Source organism: Cydia strobilella, chromosome Z (genome assembly GCF_947568885.1).
Source record: "Cydia strobilella chromosome Z, ilCydStro3.1, whole genome shotgun sequence".
Lineage (NCBI taxonomy): Eukaryota > Metazoa > Arthropoda > Insecta > Lepidoptera > Tortricidae > Cydia > Cydia strobilella.
The window spans coordinates 2104243-2127664 of NC_086068.1; the positions used below are offsets into that span (position 1 = coordinate 2104243).

General features: G+C 38.8%; 1 protein-coding gene across 1 annotated transcript in view; it reads right to left on the reverse strand.

Annotated features, from left to right (window-relative positions):
• The window catches only part of LOC134754551 (calpain-C), a 67466-nt gene that overhangs the window by 22467 nt on the left and 21577 nt on the right, over positions 1 to 23422 (reverse strand). The window contains exons 3-6 of the mRNA XM_063690855.1: positions 11652 to 11721; positions 9045 to 9156; positions 4927 to 5067; positions 2399 to 2567 (exon numbers count right to left, since the gene is read on the reverse strand). Coding sequence (XP_063546925.1) covers positions 2399 to 2567; positions 4927 to 5067; positions 9045 to 9156; positions 11652 to 11721 — 492 coding nt within the window. The remainder of the gene's footprint in view (positions 1 to 2398; positions 2568 to 4926; positions 5068 to 9044; positions 9157 to 11651; positions 11722 to 23422) is intronic.

Here is a 23422-nt window from a genome sequence, read left to right on the forward strand (position 1 = left end):
TTTGACTTAGATAAACCTACAAAGCAATAGGTACTTTCCACCCGCCGTTACGTTTGTGCTCTCCCCTACTAAAAGGTTTACTGTACCCTTTGTCTTATCCAGGCAGAGGCATTGCCGTGCGCCTAGGCGATAGCACAGAATAAGTAATAGTATTATCAGCGATAGGTACTGCCGACATTTAGTATCAATTCCGTATTTAACAAGGAAGGGGTTTTGAATTATTCACGGTTAGTTTCACTAGACTTATATTGACCGGGATATAGACACCCGTGAACCAGATGCATGTAACTGCGTCGAAATATCGGGAGCTCATAAACATGCATGGGTCTATATCCCGGTCAATATAAGTCTTTAGTCTAAGGGTGTACGGAAGTATAAGGATTTTTCCGATTTAGGATTAAATACTAACAGCTCGGTTTTTTGCTCTTACCAGTAAGGAGGAATCCACAAACACCTAGAATATATTAAATAATTTCACGTTTTATATTAGACTCATTTGTTTTAGTCAGTCAAACCTTTTACGGTGACGTCTTTGTTTTTTTTTTTAATCCTTGTTTAAAGAGCTTTGTCACTTTTGTGACGATGTCGCTCTGTGCGTATACAAAAATGTGACTATCTTCTATTTAGTCCAAGCGCAACAAGTTTGTATAAACATTTTGCATCCTCAGATAGTGGGTGCCCCAAAATTTGGTTGCAACCCCCAACTTCAAATAAGGTTACGTTCATATTCTTTCTCTCACTTTCGTTTCGGACACAACGTTTTCATGTTAATTTGTTTTAGTCAGTCAAACCTTTACGGTGACGTCTAGAATATACTTTTAGCAATCAGTCATCAGATACAGCTATGCGTGGTATGAAGATGTGGTGACCTGATAACGGAATGTCGGGCAAAAAATCTAACAGTTTGTTCAGTTGTCCGATTCAAATGTACCGTCTATTTTGTTCTTTATAAAGCCCACAAACTTAGGGGGGAAGCCTTTGCGCAGCAGTGAGACACCGTATAGGCTTATAATATAATATATATAAACCCCATGCACATTCCACAAGTCAGGGAGGCTAGAAAAGGAATTTTAAAGCATCATATTATTCATAATATAAAAAAAACCGGTCAAGTGAGACTTCTTTTAACTCGCGCACCGAGGGTTACGTACAAACTTTCAATTTTCTCATGTAAATGAATCACGAGACTTTTGACCAGAAGTATACTAAGCGTAATTGTGTACAGCGCGATCTATCGGCAAATTGGCTAACTAATTTGCGCGACCTGTATGTATGTTGGTTTTTCAAGAATACTTAATTCTTTACCATGTGAACCAATTTCAACAATTTTCGTTTTATTTGAAATAAGGTATTTTTAGTGTAATCTCATAGACATTTCAAGTATAGGTAACAAACATCTGCAAGTGGGTTTAAATTGCAAATTAAATTAGAAAATGGTTTTTGATAATTAAAAAAAAGTTTTTAAGATAAGGTATGATTATATTTTTCCTGTAATATTTATGATAATATTATTGTTATGTTAAAATTATATAACTTTTCGTTGGTAAACGTCGGAGATAAGGGAGGGGGAATGGTATATATTTTTTTCACATTTTCCTTCTTAAGTCAATATTTTATTTATTTCTATGAAAAAAAAAAAAAAAAAATTGTTTTGTTATGTTCAATTCGAGCTCTTTTAAAAGATATCCCACTCGATCTTGTAAGACTGAAATTTTTATATTGGGCATTTTTCATAATTAATTAAAAAAAATACACTTCCAATGTGTTTAGGTTAGCGTTATTCATAACTATTCCCTATTTCAAATCGATAGCTTCAGTAGTTCTCGAGATATTTAGCAATGTGATAGACAGACAGACAGACAGACGGACAGAGCCGCACCATAAGGTTTCCTTTTGTACCTTTTTGGTACGGAACCCTAAAAACGAGGTATAGTATAGATATAACCCCCCAGCAAACACCCAACACAACACAAGCAATACGAGCATTTTGCTTAGGGGAGACCGAGGTGAGAGAAAAAAGAGGTAGGTTGAAACAACGTCCAAGCTGGAAAAAACGATGTTTAGCCCTTTCCCACCGCCCGCCCATGCCCTATGTATATTGTATATGTCGCAGGCAAATTGTAAGATTCGGCATTTTACAAACGGCGTCGTTGGCAAATTGCCAAATTGGCAAAAGGCAAATTGGTAATGCTGTTTTATCAATTTATATTACCTTTTGTACCACTGCACCACCATCCTCGCGGCCACCAAAATCTCAAGGTCACCCAAAACCGAACCAGAGCACCCCGCTTTCCACGTAGTCTTGTCTGTCCTACCCCCAGAGGGCTCCGTGATGCCGGCGGTGAGGTCCGCCATGCGGTCTAGTAGGCTCCCGTACTTTAGTGCTGTATCTACTCACGCTGGGTTGGTAGTGGGCAGTGACCACACTAGTAGCGCGTAGTAGGTTGGCCAGCGCGTGGCCGTCGCTCAGCTCGCGGACTGGTTGGGACTCCGTGATGCCGCCGGTGAGGTCCGCCATGCCGTCTAATAGGCTCCCGTACTTTAGCGCTTCGTAAGAGCCGTGGAGCCTGCAAAATGAAGTGCTGTCAGAGCATTTTCATCTTAACTTGTACTTTAAAGGATGACTCAGTAGACCGGTCCGGGGCCGGGCCTTCCGGCGCTTCGTTTTCTGCCGATCAGCCGTCGTAGAAAATGACGTGTCGGAGGCATTGGCCCGGTCTAGCGTGTCATTCATCAAGCGTGACTTAAGTTGAGTTTTAAGTCAGTGTTTGACATTGACCGTCAGTTTTGTGAGGATTGCTTGTCAGCCGTAAGGGATATTACTGCAATGTTCTGCCACCAGAGTGCAGCACTAGCCTTTTTAGTAAAGCATAGAGTCAATTATACATACTGTAGCTTTAACAGGTTTTTGACGTTTTCAGAGATAATAAAATATAAGAGCGTTTAAAACGTAATAAATGTAAGAGCCTCGGTAGAGAGTATCATTTCGTTCCATTTGGAGTTGAAACTCTAGGTCCATGGGGTCCCAGCGCGCATAAGTTGTTTTCAGAAATCGCGAAGCGTCTGGTTGACGTAACTGGTGACCGAAGAGCTGGCGGCTTTCTCGCACAACGTATCAGCATTGCGATACAGCGGGGAAATGCCGCCAGCATCCTTGGTACAATGCCTCAAGGGCCTATTTTAGATTTAAGCTAGTTATTAATTTCGTTTACGTAGTACCACTGTATATATCTTGTATGTAAAGAAATTTGTAATACTAGATAAATATGACATTGATGCATCAAGGCGGTTTGTTTATTAGGTCCCCTACCGGGAAACGCGAATCCGAAATTTGGTTATCTGCCTCTTTATCGCTCGATAAGCAAGAGTTACAGAGATGTAGATAACGAATTTTCGATTTTCTTCTTTCGCGATATACTCTCAGATTGTGGTAGTGGCGCCCCCTGCGCAGAGTTTTGCGTAATATTCTTAGAAGTTTGGTATGCACCAGGAACAAGAAAATTATCTATTCGGTGAGGAAAATCGCGAGGAATCTTGTAGGTATGTAGTATAGAGTACGCTCTGTACTGAATTGGCAAGTTACGATAGGCGTTTTCTACCAACGATTTTTGTTTTACTCATACTCATACTTTATTGGTAATATAAATTACATGTCAAGATTTACATATGTACATTTCGGAAATATAAATGGATGAAATCAATTATTATTATTATATCATTATTACAGCATTATTACTTAATTATTATTATTAACTTCATTTAGTTTTGTTACATAATTAACTTATTTATACATATTTTGAGGTCAGATATTCTTCGACACTATAAAACGGCCGCTCAATAAGCCAATTTTTGAGTTTTGCCTTGAAACTCACCAGACTAGGCGCATCAGTTATGGATGCTGGTAAGTTGTTGTAGACAGCGGGGCCCATGACTTGTATAGATTTAGCCGTTTTGGCTAATCTACGTGGCACTGCCGCAAATTTGTGACCGTAGCGAGTTACACGGTCGCTTTTTTCACCCCGTCTGGGATATTTATCTAGATTCTCCCGTGTGTACACTGCTGTCTGCAGTATTAAGAGACCCGGCAATGTGACGATACCTAAGGCGGTAAAGTGTGGCTTTGCCGACTCATGCCATGGTACTCGAGCCAAGGATCTTACGGCGCGTTTTTGGAGCCGGAAAACACGCTGCCAATCAGCTGCGCGTCCCCAAAGCTCAAGCCCATATTGTACAATAGACTGTATGCTGGCATAGTAGCAGCTGATGACTGCCTGTCGTCGGAGAACAGTCATCAGCCTACCTAAGGCGAAACAAGCACTCCCTAGTTTTCCGCACAGGTATTCGATGTGGCTCTCCCACGTCAGGCTTTGGTCAATATGAAAGCCCAAGAAAGAGGTACTATTGACTTGACCGATGACGCCGCTGGCGAGTCCCACATGCAGCGGGCAGCGCCTGCGTCCGGACAGATCGAACTGGATGAATTGGGTTTTGTCTAGGCCCTCTGATAACTTACTTAGCGTACGTTTTCTCCAATAAAGCTGGCCACAGCTGCTCGGTGGACCTGGTCTGCAGGAACGCCAGCTTCCCGTTGACTTACTTACTTCTAAGTCGTACACTCTTTGACAGTGGTCGTGGTCATGTCACGGTCGATTTATGCGCCACGGCAATTGTTATCCGTGAACGTTGACTGTATTTCCTGTGATAGACTTAATGGTGTCTGTCCATCGTGTTGGGGAGCGGCCACGAGATCTTTTGCCCTCGACTTTACCTTGCACCACCAAGTGTTCCATGGAATCCTCGTTACGAGTGATGTGTCCAAAGAATTTGAGGATTATTCTTACTTACTTAGCGCACCCTAAATCCTTCGCTTCTCTTTGAATTGTTGAGCAGTGTTCAGCAGCGCCATAAGACCTAGCTCTGACTTACTTAGCGTACGCTTTCTCCAATAAAGCTGGCCACAGCTGCTCGGTGGAGCTGGTCTGCAGGAACGCCAGCTTCCCGTTGACGGTGGGTAGACGGTCGTCTACGAGGACTTCGAGCCACTGGCCGCACCACCAGATACGGAACCTGACGAAAAAAGAGATCGTGAGATGAACATGTTTACAAAATAGTTTAACCAAATGACATTTTACGAAATGGTTTGTAAAACTAACAATTAAGTATACAGAGAAATTCGAAATAATTTGTTGCTACTAGAACTCCCAGGTAGCAAAGTGACGTCAGCAACGTCTAAATGACGTCTTTATGACGTAACGGACGTAATAATGACGTATAAATGCTACCTGGGCTGTGCTTTCACCAAACGTTTTAGATAAGCGGTAGACTTATAAAGGTTCTTCAATTGGCCGAGCAGTAAAACAAAAGTGTGGTTTACGATTTATTCATCAATCACCCTCATCTTACCTCAAAGATGATGGATGGAGATTGTAATTGGGTATGAATATATAAATCACTCAATCCGGCAACCCAGGTAGCATATAAACGTCACTATGATGTCAGCGACGTCATAATGATGTCATAATTACGTCATTGTGACGTCGCTGACGTCACTTTGCTACCTGGGAAGGTGGATAATAAAATCCGCCGCGGCCGCATCTCCGTTTATCTAAGGTACAAGCTTTATAACTTCTACATTAACTACCTATATAATAGCCCAGAGGCCTTTAATAATAGTCTAAGATCCCAGAGCCTCCAAACATTACTTATTTTTCTATGAATAAAATGTATGGGATAAAGTAGTAGGTGTTAGTATCCAACGTTAATACCGCCTAGGGATGCGTGGTGCGGAGCTCTGAACACCGTAGTTGACTATATAGTGCTTGGCCAATTACTTTAAATACTTTTATAATAATTAAATATTCGAAAAAAAACAAACGTATGGGCATTGTGGTTGATATACAACAAATTGTGTTAGAATATTTTCAATAATGTTAATATCCAGAGAGGAAAATGAGGATCGGGATTTCTCACGGGTCCTCCACTTTCATCTTAAAAGCCATAAGCGAGGTTTAGACTAGCAAAAACTTGCATGCAATTTTCATCACATTGCAGTATCTGATAACACATTTTGAATGCAGTTTACCTTAGTAGTCGGCAATGTAAAGGATGACTCACGTTAGACCGGGCCGTGTCCGGACCGGAGTTTCCGGCGCTTACTTTTCTATGGTAGTATGGTGGGGAGAAGCGAGGTAAAAACGGAACTGCAATAGTGTTAAACAAGAAATGGGGCTTACAGGTTGAAAACACTATACACCACAGTGAAAGGATAACTGCAGTAAAGATTAAATCAAATCCAACAGATATTGTCATTGTGCAAGTTTACATGCCAACAGGAAGCTACCCAGATCATAAAATAGAAGAGGTGTATAATAACTTAGACGAAATATTAGATTCCGTTAACAAGAATGATAGCTTAATAATAATGGGAGACTTCAACGCGGTGGTAGGTGAAGGAAAGGAAGGTAATATCGTAGGTGATTTCGGACTTGGAAAGAGAAATAAAAGAGGTGATCGATTAGTCCAATTTTGTATGGAAAACGATTTAATTATTACTAATACCCTTTTTAAACAGCACAAAAGAAGACTATACACATGGAAGATGCCGGGTGATATAGGAAGATACCAAATAGACTACATACTCATAAAAAATTGTAACCGCCATCAAATTAATATGTGCAAAACTTTTCCGGGTGCAGATTTAAATACCGACCACAATTTGCTACTAAGTGCACACAATTTTACTACAGCTAAGATAAAGAAGAAGCCAAAGCCGAAGAACATAGATCTCAGTAAACTTAAGGACGCAAATAGCAATTTTAGAGTGCAATATAGTAATTATATAGGGGATAAGCTTATAGACTTTAAGAATAATTTAACAGAGGACATTTGCAATATTAGTATAGAAGACAGATGGATGAATGTGAAAAATATTATAAAAAAAGGGGCTGAAGAAACACTAAAAAGGGAGAAGATTGCTCCTAGGAAAAAATGGCTCACAGGGGAGATTATTGACTTAATGATAGAAAGAAGAAAGTATAGAAATAAAACCGATGATATTAGTATTAAGGAATACAAGAGACTGACTAATCGTATAACATTAAAATGCAGAGCCGAGAGAGAGAAAGATGTAATTGAAACTTGTGACACAATAGAAAACCTTATCAAAAAAGGAAAGTTAGACCAAGCATATAATATTATAAGAAGTTCAAATAGAAAGTATAAAGTTAGAAGCACATCAGTAGTGGATGAACAAGGGAAAATACTATTAAATAACATAGACATAGTTAATAGATGGGTGAGGTATCTTGAGGGTTTATATGAAGGCGAAGAGTTGACAGAACTTGATCTAGAGACGGAAGAACTAGTACCAGAAGATGAGCTGGGTCCAGAAATACTTAGAGAAGAATTTGATAAGGCAATTGCGAGACTTCAAAACGGTAAAGCTGCAGGCGTTGACAATATCTACATAGAATTGATCAAACTTTCAGCTTGTGATCCAGTTATTCATGAAATTTTCTTACTTACGAAACAAATACATACCACAGGCCAGATCCCAAGAGATTTTAAACAAAGTAAAATAGTAGCTTTGCCCAAGAAACCTAATACCCTACTTTGTGAAGAACACAGAACCCTCAGTTTAATCTCACACGCAAGTAAAATACTTTTAAAAATAATTCAGAACCGAATCAGACCCATATCAGAGAATTACTTAGGCCCCGACCAATATGGTTTCCGTGAAAACAAAGGTACCAGAGAGGCTATACTAGCTCTTAGATTAGTAGTAGACAGACGGCTGGATGTAGGACTCGACACTCATATCGCTTTCATAGACTTAGAGAAAGCCTTTGATAAAGTTAACTGGAGAAAAATGATGAGCATCTTGAAAGAAGTAGGAGTAGACTATAGAGATAGAAGAATAATCTACCAACTTTACAAGGAGCAGGAGGCGTTGATGGAAGTGGGAGAGGAAATTGGGAATGCAAGGATTAGACAAGGAGTACGACAGGGGTGTCCACTTTCACCTTTAATATTTAATATATACATAGAATACGCTATACGAAAAATTGTTGAAGCAGACAAGGGAGGGGTAAAATTCAATGGGGAGAAAATACATTTTATACGATTTGCAGACGACATCGCGGCGTTTGCAGAAACTTCAGCTCAACTAGAACATCTAATGTTAACAATGGACACAGTATTTAACGAATTAGGCTTAAAAATAAACATAAAGAAAACTAAGACCCTTATAACTTCAAAACGCAAAACTAATCATCCTCCAATAGTTCTCAACAACATCCCAATTCAGCAGGTTGATAGTTTCAAATATTTAGGTAGCTTAATTACCAGGGACTCCAGGTGCACACCAGACATCGTTTCAAGGATTGCTATGGCAAAAAAAGCTTTCAACCAGAGGAAACAATTATTGAAATCCCGTTTATCATGCAGAAGCAAGAAGCTACTGATTAAGGTGTACATCTGGAGTATAGCCCTTTATGGAAGTGAAACGTGGACAATGACCCTAAGAGATAGAAAGAGAATGGAAGCATTTGAAATGTGGTGCTGGAGGCGAATGGAAGGCATTAGTTGGAGAGACAGGATAACGAATGAGGAGGTGCTAAGTAGAGTGAGTGAAAGAAGAGCTATTCTGAACACTATTGCAAATAGACGCGGGAAAATGATTGGACACTTAATACGACACGACTACTTCTTTAAAACTATCCTGGAGGGGCGGATAGGAAGGAAGCGGGGTAGAGGAAAACCCAGACGCAGCTTTTTAGATCAAGTGAAAGAAAAAGTAGGGGTCGTGTCGTATCAAAAAGTCAAAGAGCTGGCGCGGGATAGGGAAAGCTGGAAGATACTCCACCGACAAGAGAATAACTCTTAAGTTAATGATGATGACTTTTCTATGACATGACAGGTGATCACGTGATGCCTTCCATAGAAAACGAAGCGCTGGAAGCTCCCGCCCGGAGACGTCCCGGTCTAACGTGAGTCATCCATCCTCCAAGTTCTTGCTAGTCTAAACCTCGTTATAGATGTCGTACCTAAAGATGCCAGCGTACCCGGCGTCCACTCGCTGATCGGCCGGCACTACTCTGTAGAGTAAACCTTTGCTCAGAAACAGGACTGATAGACACGACACCAGCCACTTATCGCCTGTGGACAAACGGTAATGTCAGCGGCGGTATCATGGACGCATTTTTATCACTTGTCATGTCATGCGTCACTTTCCCACTAACATACTTGTTAGAACGTGACAGGCATGATGAGAGGTAATAAAAAACCAACCATCTTAGCCCTACAGTACAGATGTAAAACTGACTATCAGTCCGCCGGACGATATCGGCCTGTCTGTTGTTCGGATAGATCTGTCAAATTTTTGCTTTAAATGACAGGCCGATATCGTCCGGCGGAATGATAGTTAAGTAGTGCATAATTGTATTTGTCATGCTACTTCAGTCAATCTCAGTACATTATGTACCGAGGTGGTACCGAGACTGACTGAAATAGCAAGACACGTTCGTACGTTTCCGTGAAAATACGATGGAAACGAATTATGTACTACATGTGTAACACGTTATTGTTAATATTAGAATAGTTATTTGTTATACAATACAACTATTTTCAAGTAAAGATATACGCGATAAAGCTACGCCGGCTCTTACCCTACACCTCTGACACGAGAAGTAAAATACATTTGCACCTGTGTGTAACACAAAACTTTTCACCTCACTATAGCGAGGAAACTGCAACATCCACAGGCGTTAGATCATCTTCATCACTGAAATCACTCATTTTTTTACGATATTATAACAAAAAACTCTGGAAATTCTGTATTTTTATGTGAGAAGTTTAAGTAAAATTTTTGTTGACAATGTTGACATTTCTGACGTATGAAATGTCAATGATGCGTTTTGAAATTGCATCGACTCAACTTGTGCGTTCAGAATTATATTTAACATCATTATTAAAAAACAAACGTTTCTTATGGAACTTTAAGGTTTATAACATAAAATCATTTAATAAAGCTAAATTTGGTATTTTTTATTAGATTCTCAAACCATTTGTTTAATGATAATTAATATCAAACAAATCATCATTATGAGCGTTTTACGTTTTGTTATCTGTCAAGCTACTTAAACATGCTCCATCCAAGGTCAAATTACTTTCCCCACTAGTGGATAAAATGCGTTTTTCCCCGCTTGTTTTAAAGGATAAAAGACAACTTTCCGAGCTAGTGAGGGGAAAGTATTATGTTATAAAACTATGAAAACGGATTATATCGTGTAATATTAAATTTTTAATACATCCCGACGATTCGAACCCTTTACAGCATTCGTGGTCAACGGGTGACTGAGGAAAAGCTACAATGTGCAAAAATACTCACATACAAAAATAATGAACCATAATAAACTATAAACTTTAAGGCTGGCTGTACATGCAAAATCGATTCATAAGGCTAGTTATACAATACAACTATTTTCAAGTAAAGATATACGCGATAAAGCTACGCCGGCTCTAACCCTACACCTCTGACCCGTGAAGATTTAATTCCCTCCTTAATTGTAGGAGGGTATCCCAATATGGGACCGAAAAGAAACTCGGCGGGACACATCTTTTCAAAACATCATCTTTTGCTCATCTTCATCATCATCATCTTTTTTTTCTTTTCTCATCTTTTGTGTTGGATGATGCTGGACATAATTCTGAGTATAATATGTTCTAAAAAGATGTGTCCCGCCGAGTTTCTTGCCGGTCCCATGTTTATATTTTTTATTTATTTATTTAAGGATGACTCACGTTAGACCGGGCCGTGTCCGGACCGGAGCCTCCGGCGCTTCGTTTTCTATGGAAAGCATCACGTGATCACTTGTCATGTCATAGAAAAGTTAGCGCCGGAAGCTCCGACCCGAACACGGCCCGGTCTAACGTGAGTCATCCTTTAAGAAACAAACAGTATTTTATAGTTATACATAACACTGGAAATTTTATTAAAGCTAGACTCACAGTGTCCAGTTTCTACAGAGTAAAACAGAGCTATTTGTGCAAACAAGAACAAAAACGACACAAAATATTTTAACATGTTTAATAAAGTTTCTACAGAGTAAAACAGAGCTATTTGTGCAAACGGCACAGATCTGGGGACGTAGTAACTATTTATTAATCTGTGCCTGGGGCCAATTTTTTATTTGTAGGACTTTTTAGGTAGTTTTAGTTTAGTTTGTTTAGTTCGTAGTTTAATTTATTTCTGTTACTTTTAATTTGTTTTTAGGTTTATAGGTTAATTTTAATAATAGTTTATAAGTTTTGTTATTGTATTTAAATTGTAACATTAAATTTTTAAGATAATATAACCTATAATCTTAATTAGAAAAAAAACAATAATGAAAATAAAATGCAAGAGTATCAGTGTTAACAAAATTGGGATACCCTACTTTTTCTATGACGGCGGGTCGGTGATCACGTGGGTCTTTCCATAGAAAACGAAGCTCCGGAAGCTCCGGCCCGGCCCCGGCCCGGTCTAGCGTGAGCCATTATTTAAGCATGTCGTTTTAACATGAAAGCGTCACTTCGATTGTATTTGAGCGGCTTTTTGGCGGTGGGTTGCCAGTTCGTATGACTACAGATAATCAAATAAATTATAAAAATACCTAATTTTCCTGGTACGACGTCAAATATATCGCAATTGTCTCTCACGAAGGTCGGGTCGGCATATATTTCCTGTAACAAAAAACAATATTTTAGAGGAAATCTACCCAGGTAACAAAGTGACGTCAGCGACATCATAATGACGTAATAATGACGTAATTATAGCGTCATCATGACGTCGCTAACGTCATAATGACGTATAAATACTGTTAGGGTAACTACTAAGTTAAATCTAATAGTGAAGCAGACACTAAAATCATGAATGCCAAGGAAACTATCCGATTTCGAGCGTGAAGAGCTGCCAGACAGACAGACAAATACACTTTCGCATTTATAATATGAGTATGAGAGAGCCATGGAGCGCGCCATGCTCGGCATCAAACTTCAGGACCGAGTAAGGAATGTCAATACGTCATTCATTACCAAACTTTGAGCTGGGCGGGACATGTTGCCAGGCAGAATGATGGCAGGTGGACCAAAATGTTAACGGAATGGTGGCCGCTTTCAGACGAAAGGAGTGCCTGGCGTCCGTTGGCTCGTTGGGTGGACGACATTTGGAAGAGTGCGGGTCACTTCTGGATGAGATTGGCTCAGGACCGGGATAAGTGGCGTACTCGAAGAGAAGCCTATGCTCAGCAGTGGGCGATAAAAGGCTGTTATGATAATGATGTTGATGATGAATATGAGTAAGGATATTGTAGGGATAGAATAGAATAGAATAGAATGAGATTTTATTCGTAAGCACAAACAAACAAGACATTACATAATACAAAAGAAAACATAAAATAAGATTAAAGTGCCACGAAATGGCATCATCTCAGCATGTTGCTGGTGACTTCCAGCGCTGATCTTCCGATGAGTAACAGACAAGAAGAAAAGAGGAAGATAGGGGTTTCTAATTGATACATAATTCTGATGTTAGTAGTAGGGATAGGGGTTTCTAAGAATCGGCCCCTAAGACCACCAGTTAAACGGCAGACTTAGTACGAAATGAATTTTAGTGCAACATGAAGTGGACACATGGAGGCCACGTCACGACATGTCAATGCTGACAAGTCGAAAAGGCCCTATGTTAATTTATGTTGGTTGACATTTAGTCCCCCAGTTAAACAGGTGTGTATGTTTCTTACACCTGGCCTGTTGTTTATTGCATTCCTAGCTATAGTCTCAGGTCAATAATAATAGTGAAGGCCGAGAAGTACAAGTCCAGCAAGTACCTAATAGACTTGGCTCACGAGATAACCATGTGGGATGTTGACTCGACGATCATTGTTCCTATAGTCGTGTCAGCGAACGGTTTCATAGCGAAGAGTCTCGACTAAAACCTAGAGAGACTCGCTGGGTGGTTGGATCGAGGGTCAGATGCAGGATAATGTTGGACACGGTGCGTATAGTACGTCGGTTCCTCACTTTGCGGCCCTGACCACCGGCAGTTTGGGCCTTGCCCCGCTGCCGGCGGCACCCTGGGTTAGGTTTTTTATAATGTGTTTATATAGTTTTTGTATTGTTTTGTGTTTTTATATTTTAATTTTATAAAAATAATAAATAATAATAAGGGCCTGTTTCACAATGTCCAAGTAAAATATTAGATAGCTAATTACCAATTAATTTACTGGCAGATAAAATTTCCTACAAAAAAAGCACTTTATCCAGCAGATAAAGCTTATTTGGAGATTGTGAAACGCCAACGATGACTTTATTCGTCAGATAAGTGGCAAGTAGCTTATTCAGGACTTTACTTGGACATTGTGAAACAGGCCCTAAGCCTCTTTATTTCCATAATGAATAATTAATCTAAGTACATATCTAACATGCATAACATAATTATTACATTTACAAATTGATTATTAAATTGTTGTCTTATCACGATTAATTAATAAATAAAATTTTGTTCCATGCTGAAATTAAGTTTCATTCTCTATATAGGTAATTATGTTAAAGCTGGGTAAGAATCTGAAATTTATAAAATTTTTATACAATTCATTCATTCATTCATTTCTTTATAAAACATAGTTTTACATGTCAAACACAGTATTTCATATTTACAACTATTTATATCTAAGTTACATAACAAAACTTATGTACTATATAATATTAGGTATAAGATAATTATGTCGGGTAGGTACAATTATTATTTAAAATTTATTATTTATAGCTTTAACTGTTTACAGTAAGTTCATGTAAGTATATCCCATAATTATGGTTAGTTAAATTCATATTTTACATTTCTATAGCTTGGGATTGTGAACCAGTTCAAGAGTGCACGCCGTCGAAAAATTCATTTTTCAGCGGGTAAAGGCCTCCTACATTTCGCTCTACGCCTGTGTATCCTGTGCTTTTTACACGACTGCCCAAAAAAAGGAGTGTATTGTTACACGACTGCCCAAAAAAAAGGAGTGTATTGTTACACGACTGCCCAAAAAAAGGAGTGTATTGTTACACGACTGCCCAAAAAAAAAAGGAGTGTATTGTTATACGACTGCCCAAAAAAAAAGGAGTGTATTGTTACACGACTGCCCAAAAAAAAGGAGTGTATTGTTTTCAGGGTTCATGTTTGTATGTGAGTTTCTTTATTCCACAATAACTTCTAAATGCCTTAACCGATTTAGATGTATGATATATCATTAGAATCCTTACGTCATCCCGGGTGACATAGGCTATGTGACGTCACAATAAAATTAATATGGCGGACGTAATACACAATAATGCGCGACATTTGGAAAAAAAATTGCAAACTTATCGAGTGGGGTATCAAAATGAAGAGCTTTTTTAGCTTTTCAGTTCGCTTAAAATTCAGCAGTCGTGTTTTTATTTATTTTTATTAATTTTTATCTTTTGTGATCCAGTCTTTGCCGGCTTATCTTATAATTTCGTCGATCCATTTTTCCCGCGGTTTACCTCTTTTTCTTTTGTTTGCTGGTCCTTGCCAAGTAGTTATTTCTCTGTGTCCATTTTTCTTTGTCCATGCGTGCTATATGACCGGCCCATTTCCTTATTTTTGAGTGTTCCAAAGCATCTATTATTTTAGTGGTTTTTCCTTTCAGTGTTTCTTTTTCTGTGTTTTAATCTTATATTAAGTACACTCCGTTCCATTTCTCTTTGACTTACTTGTATTTTTTTTTTTATTTTTTTTTTATATGTCCAGGTTTGGTATGTCAGGCAGGGTAGTAAACAACAGTAGATAACTTTTTTCTTCAGCTTCATGGGGAACTTTTATTGCTCCAATAGTTATTTACGATACAAGTGCGGAAAAGAGGAAATTCGAAACGAGTGGCGATAAATTAAAACACGACCGCAGGGAGTGTTATAAATCGACACGAGTTGCGAATTACCTATTCGCACGTGTATCGTACAACGTTTTACAGTACATATGGCCCTTTAAACTTTCGACATATGCACGAAAAGTGCTATTTGATGCACTAGTGCGAGAAAGTAGCACCATATGTACTGTAAAATTTATTCTATGTTATGTTAACCCTTCTTTTAACCTCGTCTTCGGTTCTTGTCGCAGAGAATGACACCTGTTGGCCCAAGTAGATATAGCTTTGAACGTATTCTAGTGTGTTGTTGTTAACAGACTGACATTCATTTATTTACTCTCTCGGAAATTACTGAATTTGTTAGGATTGAATTTCGCGCGTTATATTTGCGCTGAAAATACGACGGTGGGATCAGAACGCCATCTGGCTTTCAATCAGTAAACTAGTAGGTAGAGGAAAATTTCATTATTTAAGATTATAAAGCTTCAATAGTAGAGCTTCTTGGCCTGGCTAAGACATCACAACACTTATTGGTATTTATTGATGGTTCGTCATTACTTTGGTCTTGGTATTATTTGATTCTAAGCCGATCTTACTGCTTACCTCATTTAGGTCACTAATCATTTTTTCCAATTGAGATGCTGTTTCAGAAAAAAGTATAATACCATCCGCAAAGCGGAGATTACTGAGAACTTTCCCATTTACGTTTATTCCTTTTCTGTCCCAGTTCAGAGTTTTCATCACGCTTTGGAGGACAGCTTTAAAGATTCTTGGTGAGAGGGGGTCGCCCTGTCTAATATATGTATAACACTAGAGGCAGCATTTATACGTCGTTATGACGTCAGCGACGTCATTATGACGTAATAATGCCGTCATTATGACGTCGCTGACGTCACTTTGCTACCTGGTACGTATATTTATTTCAGGACCTTGTCTCTCCAATTTAACACGACTTAATTTAGCACTAATTTTATATACATATTGTAAAAACCCTAACCTAAGAAGGAAAATAAATAGAGAAAATAATAGTGATGTTGACAAAAATAATTTCATCTGTCGAACGCGTGACGTCACATGCCTTTTTAAGATTTTAAGCAAATAAATGATAATTTAATAACGGAAATGCATTTGTAACATGATATAACGGTAACAAACATCCAAATCTAAAATATTTCATTTAAAACTTTCGCGGTTTGAACCCAGGTAGCAAAATGACGTAAAATGACGTCAGCGACGTCACAATGACGGCATTATTACGTCATTATGACGTCGCTGACGTCATTTTACGTCATTTTGCTACCTGGGGAACACATATCTACCTGTACCTGTGTCGAAACGTCGGTAAATAAAGGTAACAAAATAAATTCGCGATAGACCCGTTTCTAAATGTGATCTAAAATATTTCGTTTAAATATAAGCTTCATACATGAGGCTAATTGAAGTTACGCTCATTTTGAAACGACGTTCGGTAATAACATATTTATAACGTGAGTAGTAACTAATTCGTTCTTGTGTGTCTCTTTACAGTTGCTATTAAGTAGTACGGCAGTTGACATCGAACTTATCGAAGAAAGTTAAGCGTGGGTGCCAGTTCACCTTGAGGATACGTAGCGATTCTTGCAAGTGAAACACTTACACTATCATTACTTGTTATAAATGCGAAAGTGTCTGTCTATCTGTCTGTCTTTAAGAGCCAGTTGCATTAAACAATTAGCGGAAAGATCCAAGTCACTCAACATAAAAATAAAATCAACTAACCATTGTTATAAAACCTCGTTTACTTAGAGAATTTAATTACAATATTCTGTAACCATACCTTTTTTTTTAACGTTGGGGAAATGCGTTTACGCATGCCACCTGGTCCGGGGGAACCAGGAGGGAGGACTACCGTCTAAAACCACCAACGAGTGCCGAATCCGCCTTAGATGGGGTGCCGCAGGGTCGCTATCAGCATTCGACCGCATGAAATGTAACCTAGCATAACTTAGATTTAAGACTTGCTGTACCCTATCAGGGTCCATGTGAAACTTACTACTACTGTGTAATACCTATGTACCTAATGGATGCAATAAATGAATTATGATTATGAATTATAATGAAATCTCCTAATCAAAAGCAAACTTTAACGAGGACAAATTTTGGTGCAAAAATGGTATTGTTTGGTTCTATAAAAGTTCAAAATTTTAATTTGTCTCCGGGACAATGAGGTTAAGCTAGAACACTAGTTACACTCAAACATTGATAAGTTAGGTAGCTGTTATCAAAGTCTGAGTTTTGAGCGTAGGTGCTAGTCGACCTTCATGTTACGTAGCAGTTTTTATAAGTGAAACCACTACCTACCACACACTTAATGCACTTATTAGGCACTGGACCTCCCAACATCTTAGTTTAGGTACTAACATAGTAATTTTAGTATATTTGTAACTAACAAAATATGGATTGTAATATCGTCCGAAAAAAATGTTTTTTTTTAATGGGTGTACTTGCTCACTTGACTGGTGCGATGACCCAAAATCAGTTGCTCTAACACAAGAGCACGCCATTTTACCAAGTCCTGCGCGGATTCACGCCAGCTTTGATTTTCTGAGCTTTGATTGTCACGTAATCTCGCGAACGCGAAGCGAAGCGGCGCGGCGCGGCGGCCCACGGCGTTCGCGTTCGCAACGAGATCGCCCACGTAGACTTCTATACGTATCAAAGGATTGATTTACCCCGCGCCGCATTCGCGTTAGCGTGTTGTTCGCCTAAGTAGTACGCTGCGTCACATCTCCACTCTATTTGACGATACTTTGGACTCTGGAGTCTTAGGATAACCGCTAGCGGTAGTATGAGCAACGCTAACGGCGCGGACGCGGGCGGCGGATTTTAGCTACAATGGCACCCGCAATAGAAAAGGCCTAGTGGTAAACCTAAGAAAAGATGGCTGGATTGCGTGGAAGATCTTAGGAGGATGAGGAAATATACTGGATAAAGGTTGCCAAGGATCGCGACAACTGGAGGAAGATAGTGGAGGAGGGCAAGACCCACTAAGGGTGGTAGCGCCATCGGAAGTAAGTAAGGCACCCGCTTGCGTGCGCCCGCGCTCGGACATCCCAAGTATCCCAAGTAGCAAAGTGACGTCAGCGACGTACAAGTGACGTCATGATGACGTCATTTATACGTCATAATGACGTAACAGACGTCATAATGTCGTATAAATGCTACCTGGGATGCTCTTATGACTGCCCGATCTTCTCCCATCCTTTCGAGGTGGACAAGCAACGGCTATCAGTCAAGGGTTCACATTTGTATGTCGTGTCGTTGTGTCGTGACGCATATCGGTTGCGTGCACATATGTCTGACGCAGCGTGCAGCGTACTTAGCCACTCTCATCAACATATGTCAAAACAATTTAATAGAGTTAGACCAAGACAAGTCTGCATCGATCTTGTTAACATACGCAGTGCGTTATTTTTTTATCTTGCCAAAGATCCCTTTGAGACCGCGAGCGCGTCCACTGCTGGCAGTGCCGGCGGCGCGCACGGTGTCGCATAGGAATTCGCCGCTCTATCGTGCGCTGACGCTGCTCAATGCGCTCCTTTTTTAACGTTGGGGAAATGCGTTTACGCATGCCACCTGGTCCGGGGGAACCAGGAGGGATGACGGACTAACCAGAGGACTACCGTCTAAAACCACCAACGAGTGCCGAATCCGCCTTAGATGGGGTGCCGCAGGGTCGCTATCAGCATTCGACCGCATGCGCCCCGGCGGGCGGCCCGCAGGCCGTGAGCATTTTTGGGTGCCACTTGGTGAGTGACCCGTCCTGTGAGCTAGAAAAACCGCAGGGACTCCCCCGGAGCCCTGCGCAGCCCGCTACGGTGGAGGCAGCAGGCGCGAATCGCTCAATGCGCTCCTGACATCGGTACCTGAATGTGACTTGTTTGCTTGGAGATGGGCGACTGTGTGCCGTGAATGTTTAAAGTTCTGCGAGTTGATGGATGACAGGCTGTCCAGCACTTATGTTTAATGTCACTTACATTAATTGTCTCTTATATATATTTCATGTGTTTGCATACTGTGTAATCTGCAATGTCTAATTTCTCGGTGTATTGGCTTGTCTGTAATGCCGGGTAAATATATTGTTAATAATAAATAAATAAATTTTCAACGTCAAACTTGCACTGCGTAACATGACTAACATGCTATCAAAATCTTGTACATACTTTTCGAGTTTTCTTGGTCTAACTCTATATCAGTGTCTCAAGGAAGTTTTATTATTAATATTTTTTATTCTATATTAGAATCTTACATTAAATCAGACAGAAAAGTGCCGTGAAACCCCATCGGGTTTTTTATCGACACTGAATTCGTGGATACATTAAAATTCTCATCCATTTTTAAGTTACAAATTATCTCTCTCTCCTCTAATAGCCAGCAGCAAAATTTCATTACCACTTGATTAAATTCATATCATATATTCATATATATTGCCTTGTTGAAGCTTATGCAGTTACGAGGTAAGCTTTGTAAATGGAATATTTTGCAGCAATACTGGCATCCAGGTTCGCGATATTCGTTTGTTTTCTGTACCTGATATGATGGAAGCTGTTCGAGCTGTCAGGCACAGTAGTTTGGCTACAATATGCTTTCCGAGGAACAAACGTTAGGCATGTGAAATTCGGATTGAATTCATTCGTCGTTCATTTATTTATTCAATAACAATATTACATCTGTGTTTGATGAATCTTAATCTAGGTGCATACAGAAAATATAACAAAAACAACATATCTTCTAATCAAAGATAAATAGTAAACAGTAAAACGTAAGTATTCTTTATTTTATATTATATTTCGCCAAAATGAATAGGGATGATGACACTTGAATTTTCAAAATCTAGTAAAATAGATAGCAAATGAGCGATTTATCGCAATAATGCGGATATTAACATAATATATGGAATGTAAAAAATACAGGGTTTCAAAATTTAGTTTTTTGTAACTTTAAAATGGAATAAAGTAAGGGTACCATTCGATTCCTTACATTTTATCCAAAATAAGATTGTATAGCAACTATATGCCTAAACGCAATATTTCACCGACAAAATCGCAATTTTACTTATTTACCATACATTCAAGATGGGCTCTCAGTGACCGTGACGTCACGTTCACTTATCGTTTTGTTAGGAGCGTTTCGCGAGTGAAGTACGACTGTCGGACTTTGACATCATTTGTGACTTTTGTATTGCTTTCCCCATGGGTCCCATATAGACATTTGATCCTAAAAACAAACCTGATCGAGTGATACCATTAATAAATAAAAAAATCTGGTGCACGATACACGATTTATAATAACATAGAGTAACTTATACTAGAGCGGTACTGTCATAGTAAATTTTGTAACCCCAGTAAATTCACTGCCATCTGTCGACACACTTTAAAACTAAAAATGAAGATTTATAAAAATACGATAGAATGTATTTAAATATAGATAAATGATTTTTTTTATTAGCATTAATTATTTTTATGATTTTGACCCATGTTCTTTCACTGATATGCGCTAAAATTGTTAAATAACAAACGAAACCGTCAACGCCATCTATTCGACTGTAGGCCAAAACTAGTAGCGCCCTCTGAACGAGAATAAAATTTTCTTGATTTTCGGGGCACGTTTTTTCCTTAGACTGTATCCATCTATTACGGAGTTATATCTATCTTTGATAATAATTTTTTTTTTTTTTTTTTATTGCAAAGGGAAACAAACAGCATATAATCACACATATAGTTTAACAAATTGAGTTGACACAACAGCCAGAACAGTTTCCACTTATAGGTAACACAATGATTGCTCTGAGAGAAACAACATGCAGTACATGCACATTCGTAAATTAACAAGGCAATTACAAACTAAAACTGAAACTAAGATTATACAATTTAATGACATAATTTATGAACAAGTAAATTAATGATAATATTTAAAAAAAAAAAGAGAAAGAAGAAGAAATTTTAAACTGATTTACTACATTAACACGCATCAGCTCCAAGAGCTGCTAGTGTAACAAAATAAATGGAAAACAATAATAAATAAAAATTAGTGCTCGTTGTTTAGTTTTTTTTATTTATTTTTATTTGTTTTTTTTTTTTTTTTTTAATTATTGTTATCATTTGTTTGCTTATTTGATTTTGATGCTTTCATTGCAGATACAAATTTACGGGGATTTAAGTGAAACATGTCCATATGTAAATATAAAATATAAATTCAACTCCATAATCAGGGTTATTTGGACAGATTCTTATTATGTTGTAGTTTTTAGGGTTCCGTACTTAAAGGGTAAAAACGGGACCCTATTACTAAGACCGCTGTCCGTCTGTCTGTCTGTCACCAGGCTGTATCTCATGATCCGTGATAGTTAGACAGCTGAAATTTTCACAGATAATGTATTTCTGTTGCCGCTATAACAACAAATACTAAAAAGTACGGAACCCTCGGTGCGCGAGTCCGACTCGCACTTGGCCGGTTTTTATTGACAGATTTCGATAAAATTTAGCGGATAGACTATCTCCATACCAAATTTCATCTAAATGGGTTCAGCGGTTAAGCGTTAAAAGGTAACAGAGGGCCTACCGCGAAGCACGTTCGACGTGTTGCCTCTCTGTTGCCCTTATAAATTCGTATGTAAGTGTGACAGGGAGGCAACACGTCGAACGTGGTTTGCGGTAGGCCCTCAGACAGACACTTTCGCATTTATAATTGACCGAGCGTTATCGAAGGTCGCTGTTTCAGCTTGGGCAAAAATGCTTTAGTATGTCCGCATGTTCTCCTCTACAGGTCGCAATTCTCAACAGATTCTCGAGAAATAAAAAATAAAAATAAATTAACGTTTATTTCGAGCTCAATTTTTCGAGCTATTTTTGTGAGCAAGTTCGATGATTAAATAGATTTTTTGACGAAGTTTTTATTAGGGTTCCGTACCTCAAAAGGAAAAAAAGGAACCCTTACAGGATCACTCGTGCGTCTGTCTGTCCGTCTGTCACAGCCCATTTTCTCCAAAACTACTGGTTGGTACACATATGTAAATTTGTGACCCAAAGACGGACATGTAACGTAAACAAATGAATTTCAAACATGGGGGTCACTTTTGGGGGGTAAATGAGAAAATTTAAAAATAAAGTTTTTTAAATTACATCGTGTTACATATCAAATGAAAGACCTTATTTTAAGAATCTCAAATTAATATTTTTTGTAATTTTAAAATAAATAGTTTAGAAGATATTAACGAAAATAGATAAATATTACCATTACACCCTTTATCTCCGTAACTACTGGGTCTGTAAATTTTGAAAACAAAAATACACAAATAGTTCTTTACCTGTAGATGACAGGAAAACCTATTAGAAATATACAGTCAAGCGTGAGTCGCACTTAATTACTAAGTTTTTGATTCGACCCCTACGGGTTTTTAGGGTTCCGTACCCAAAGTGTAAAAATGGGACCCTATTACTAAGACTCCGCTGTCCGTCTGTCCGTCTATCTGTCTGTCACCAGGCCGTATCTCATGAATCGTGATAGCTAGACAGTTGAAATTTTCACAGATGATGTATTTCTGTTGCCGCTATAACAACAAATACTAAAAAGTACGGAACCCTCGGTGCGCGAGTCCGACTCGCACTTGGCCGGTTTTTTAAAGACATTTCACTCACGTTTCACATAAAAAAATACATTGTTAAAAATTGTGTAATACGTACGGAATACTTGGAATATAAAACTTAATTTATACTAAAACGTAGATTTATCTTATGCTTTTTGCACACGACTAAGTTAACGACCCCACAGACGCTTTTGGAAGCCTGTTTTATTAATAAAAACCATAAAATGTGCGTTTCTCAACCAAAAGGGTACTTTGTTGCTTGTCAATAAGGTGCTATTTCCATAAAGAAGAACCTTATCGACAACCGACAATGTGGTACCTTTTAGTTGGAAACGTCACAAATGTCCTAAAAAAACGCAGTCTATGCTAAATATGGCCACTGTTAATAGCTAGCGACGGGGTTCTGACTAAATGGCTAAGAAGTAAAACAAAGAAAATAAAATATAGCATCTGAACAGAGGGTCTAAGCACAGGGCGGACACGCTACACATCAAAAATCACTTGCGTTTCTATGTATGAACGGCACGTCTGTACACGCGTCATGCGTCTTAGTGTAAGTTGCTTAAAAATAGTACTGAGACGTCGGCGAACGGCCGTCAATCTGCTGTCGCGGGGCGAGGTAATTCGAGTCGGGGCGGGGCGGTGCGTGGCCGTTCTGTATGATAATACTATTACTTATTCTGTGGTCTAAGTAACCAAGATCCCATTGATGCCAATGGTTTGCGCCGTAGCGAACGAAATTCTGTTTTTTTTTTAACCTGACTTTGTCTCTATTATAATTGGGTAGGTGCCAATTTTTTTTAATGGTATCAGTCGATCAGGTTTGTTTTGAGTATCAAATGTCTGTATAGGACCAATGTCTTAAAGCAAAACAAAAATTGAGGATAAC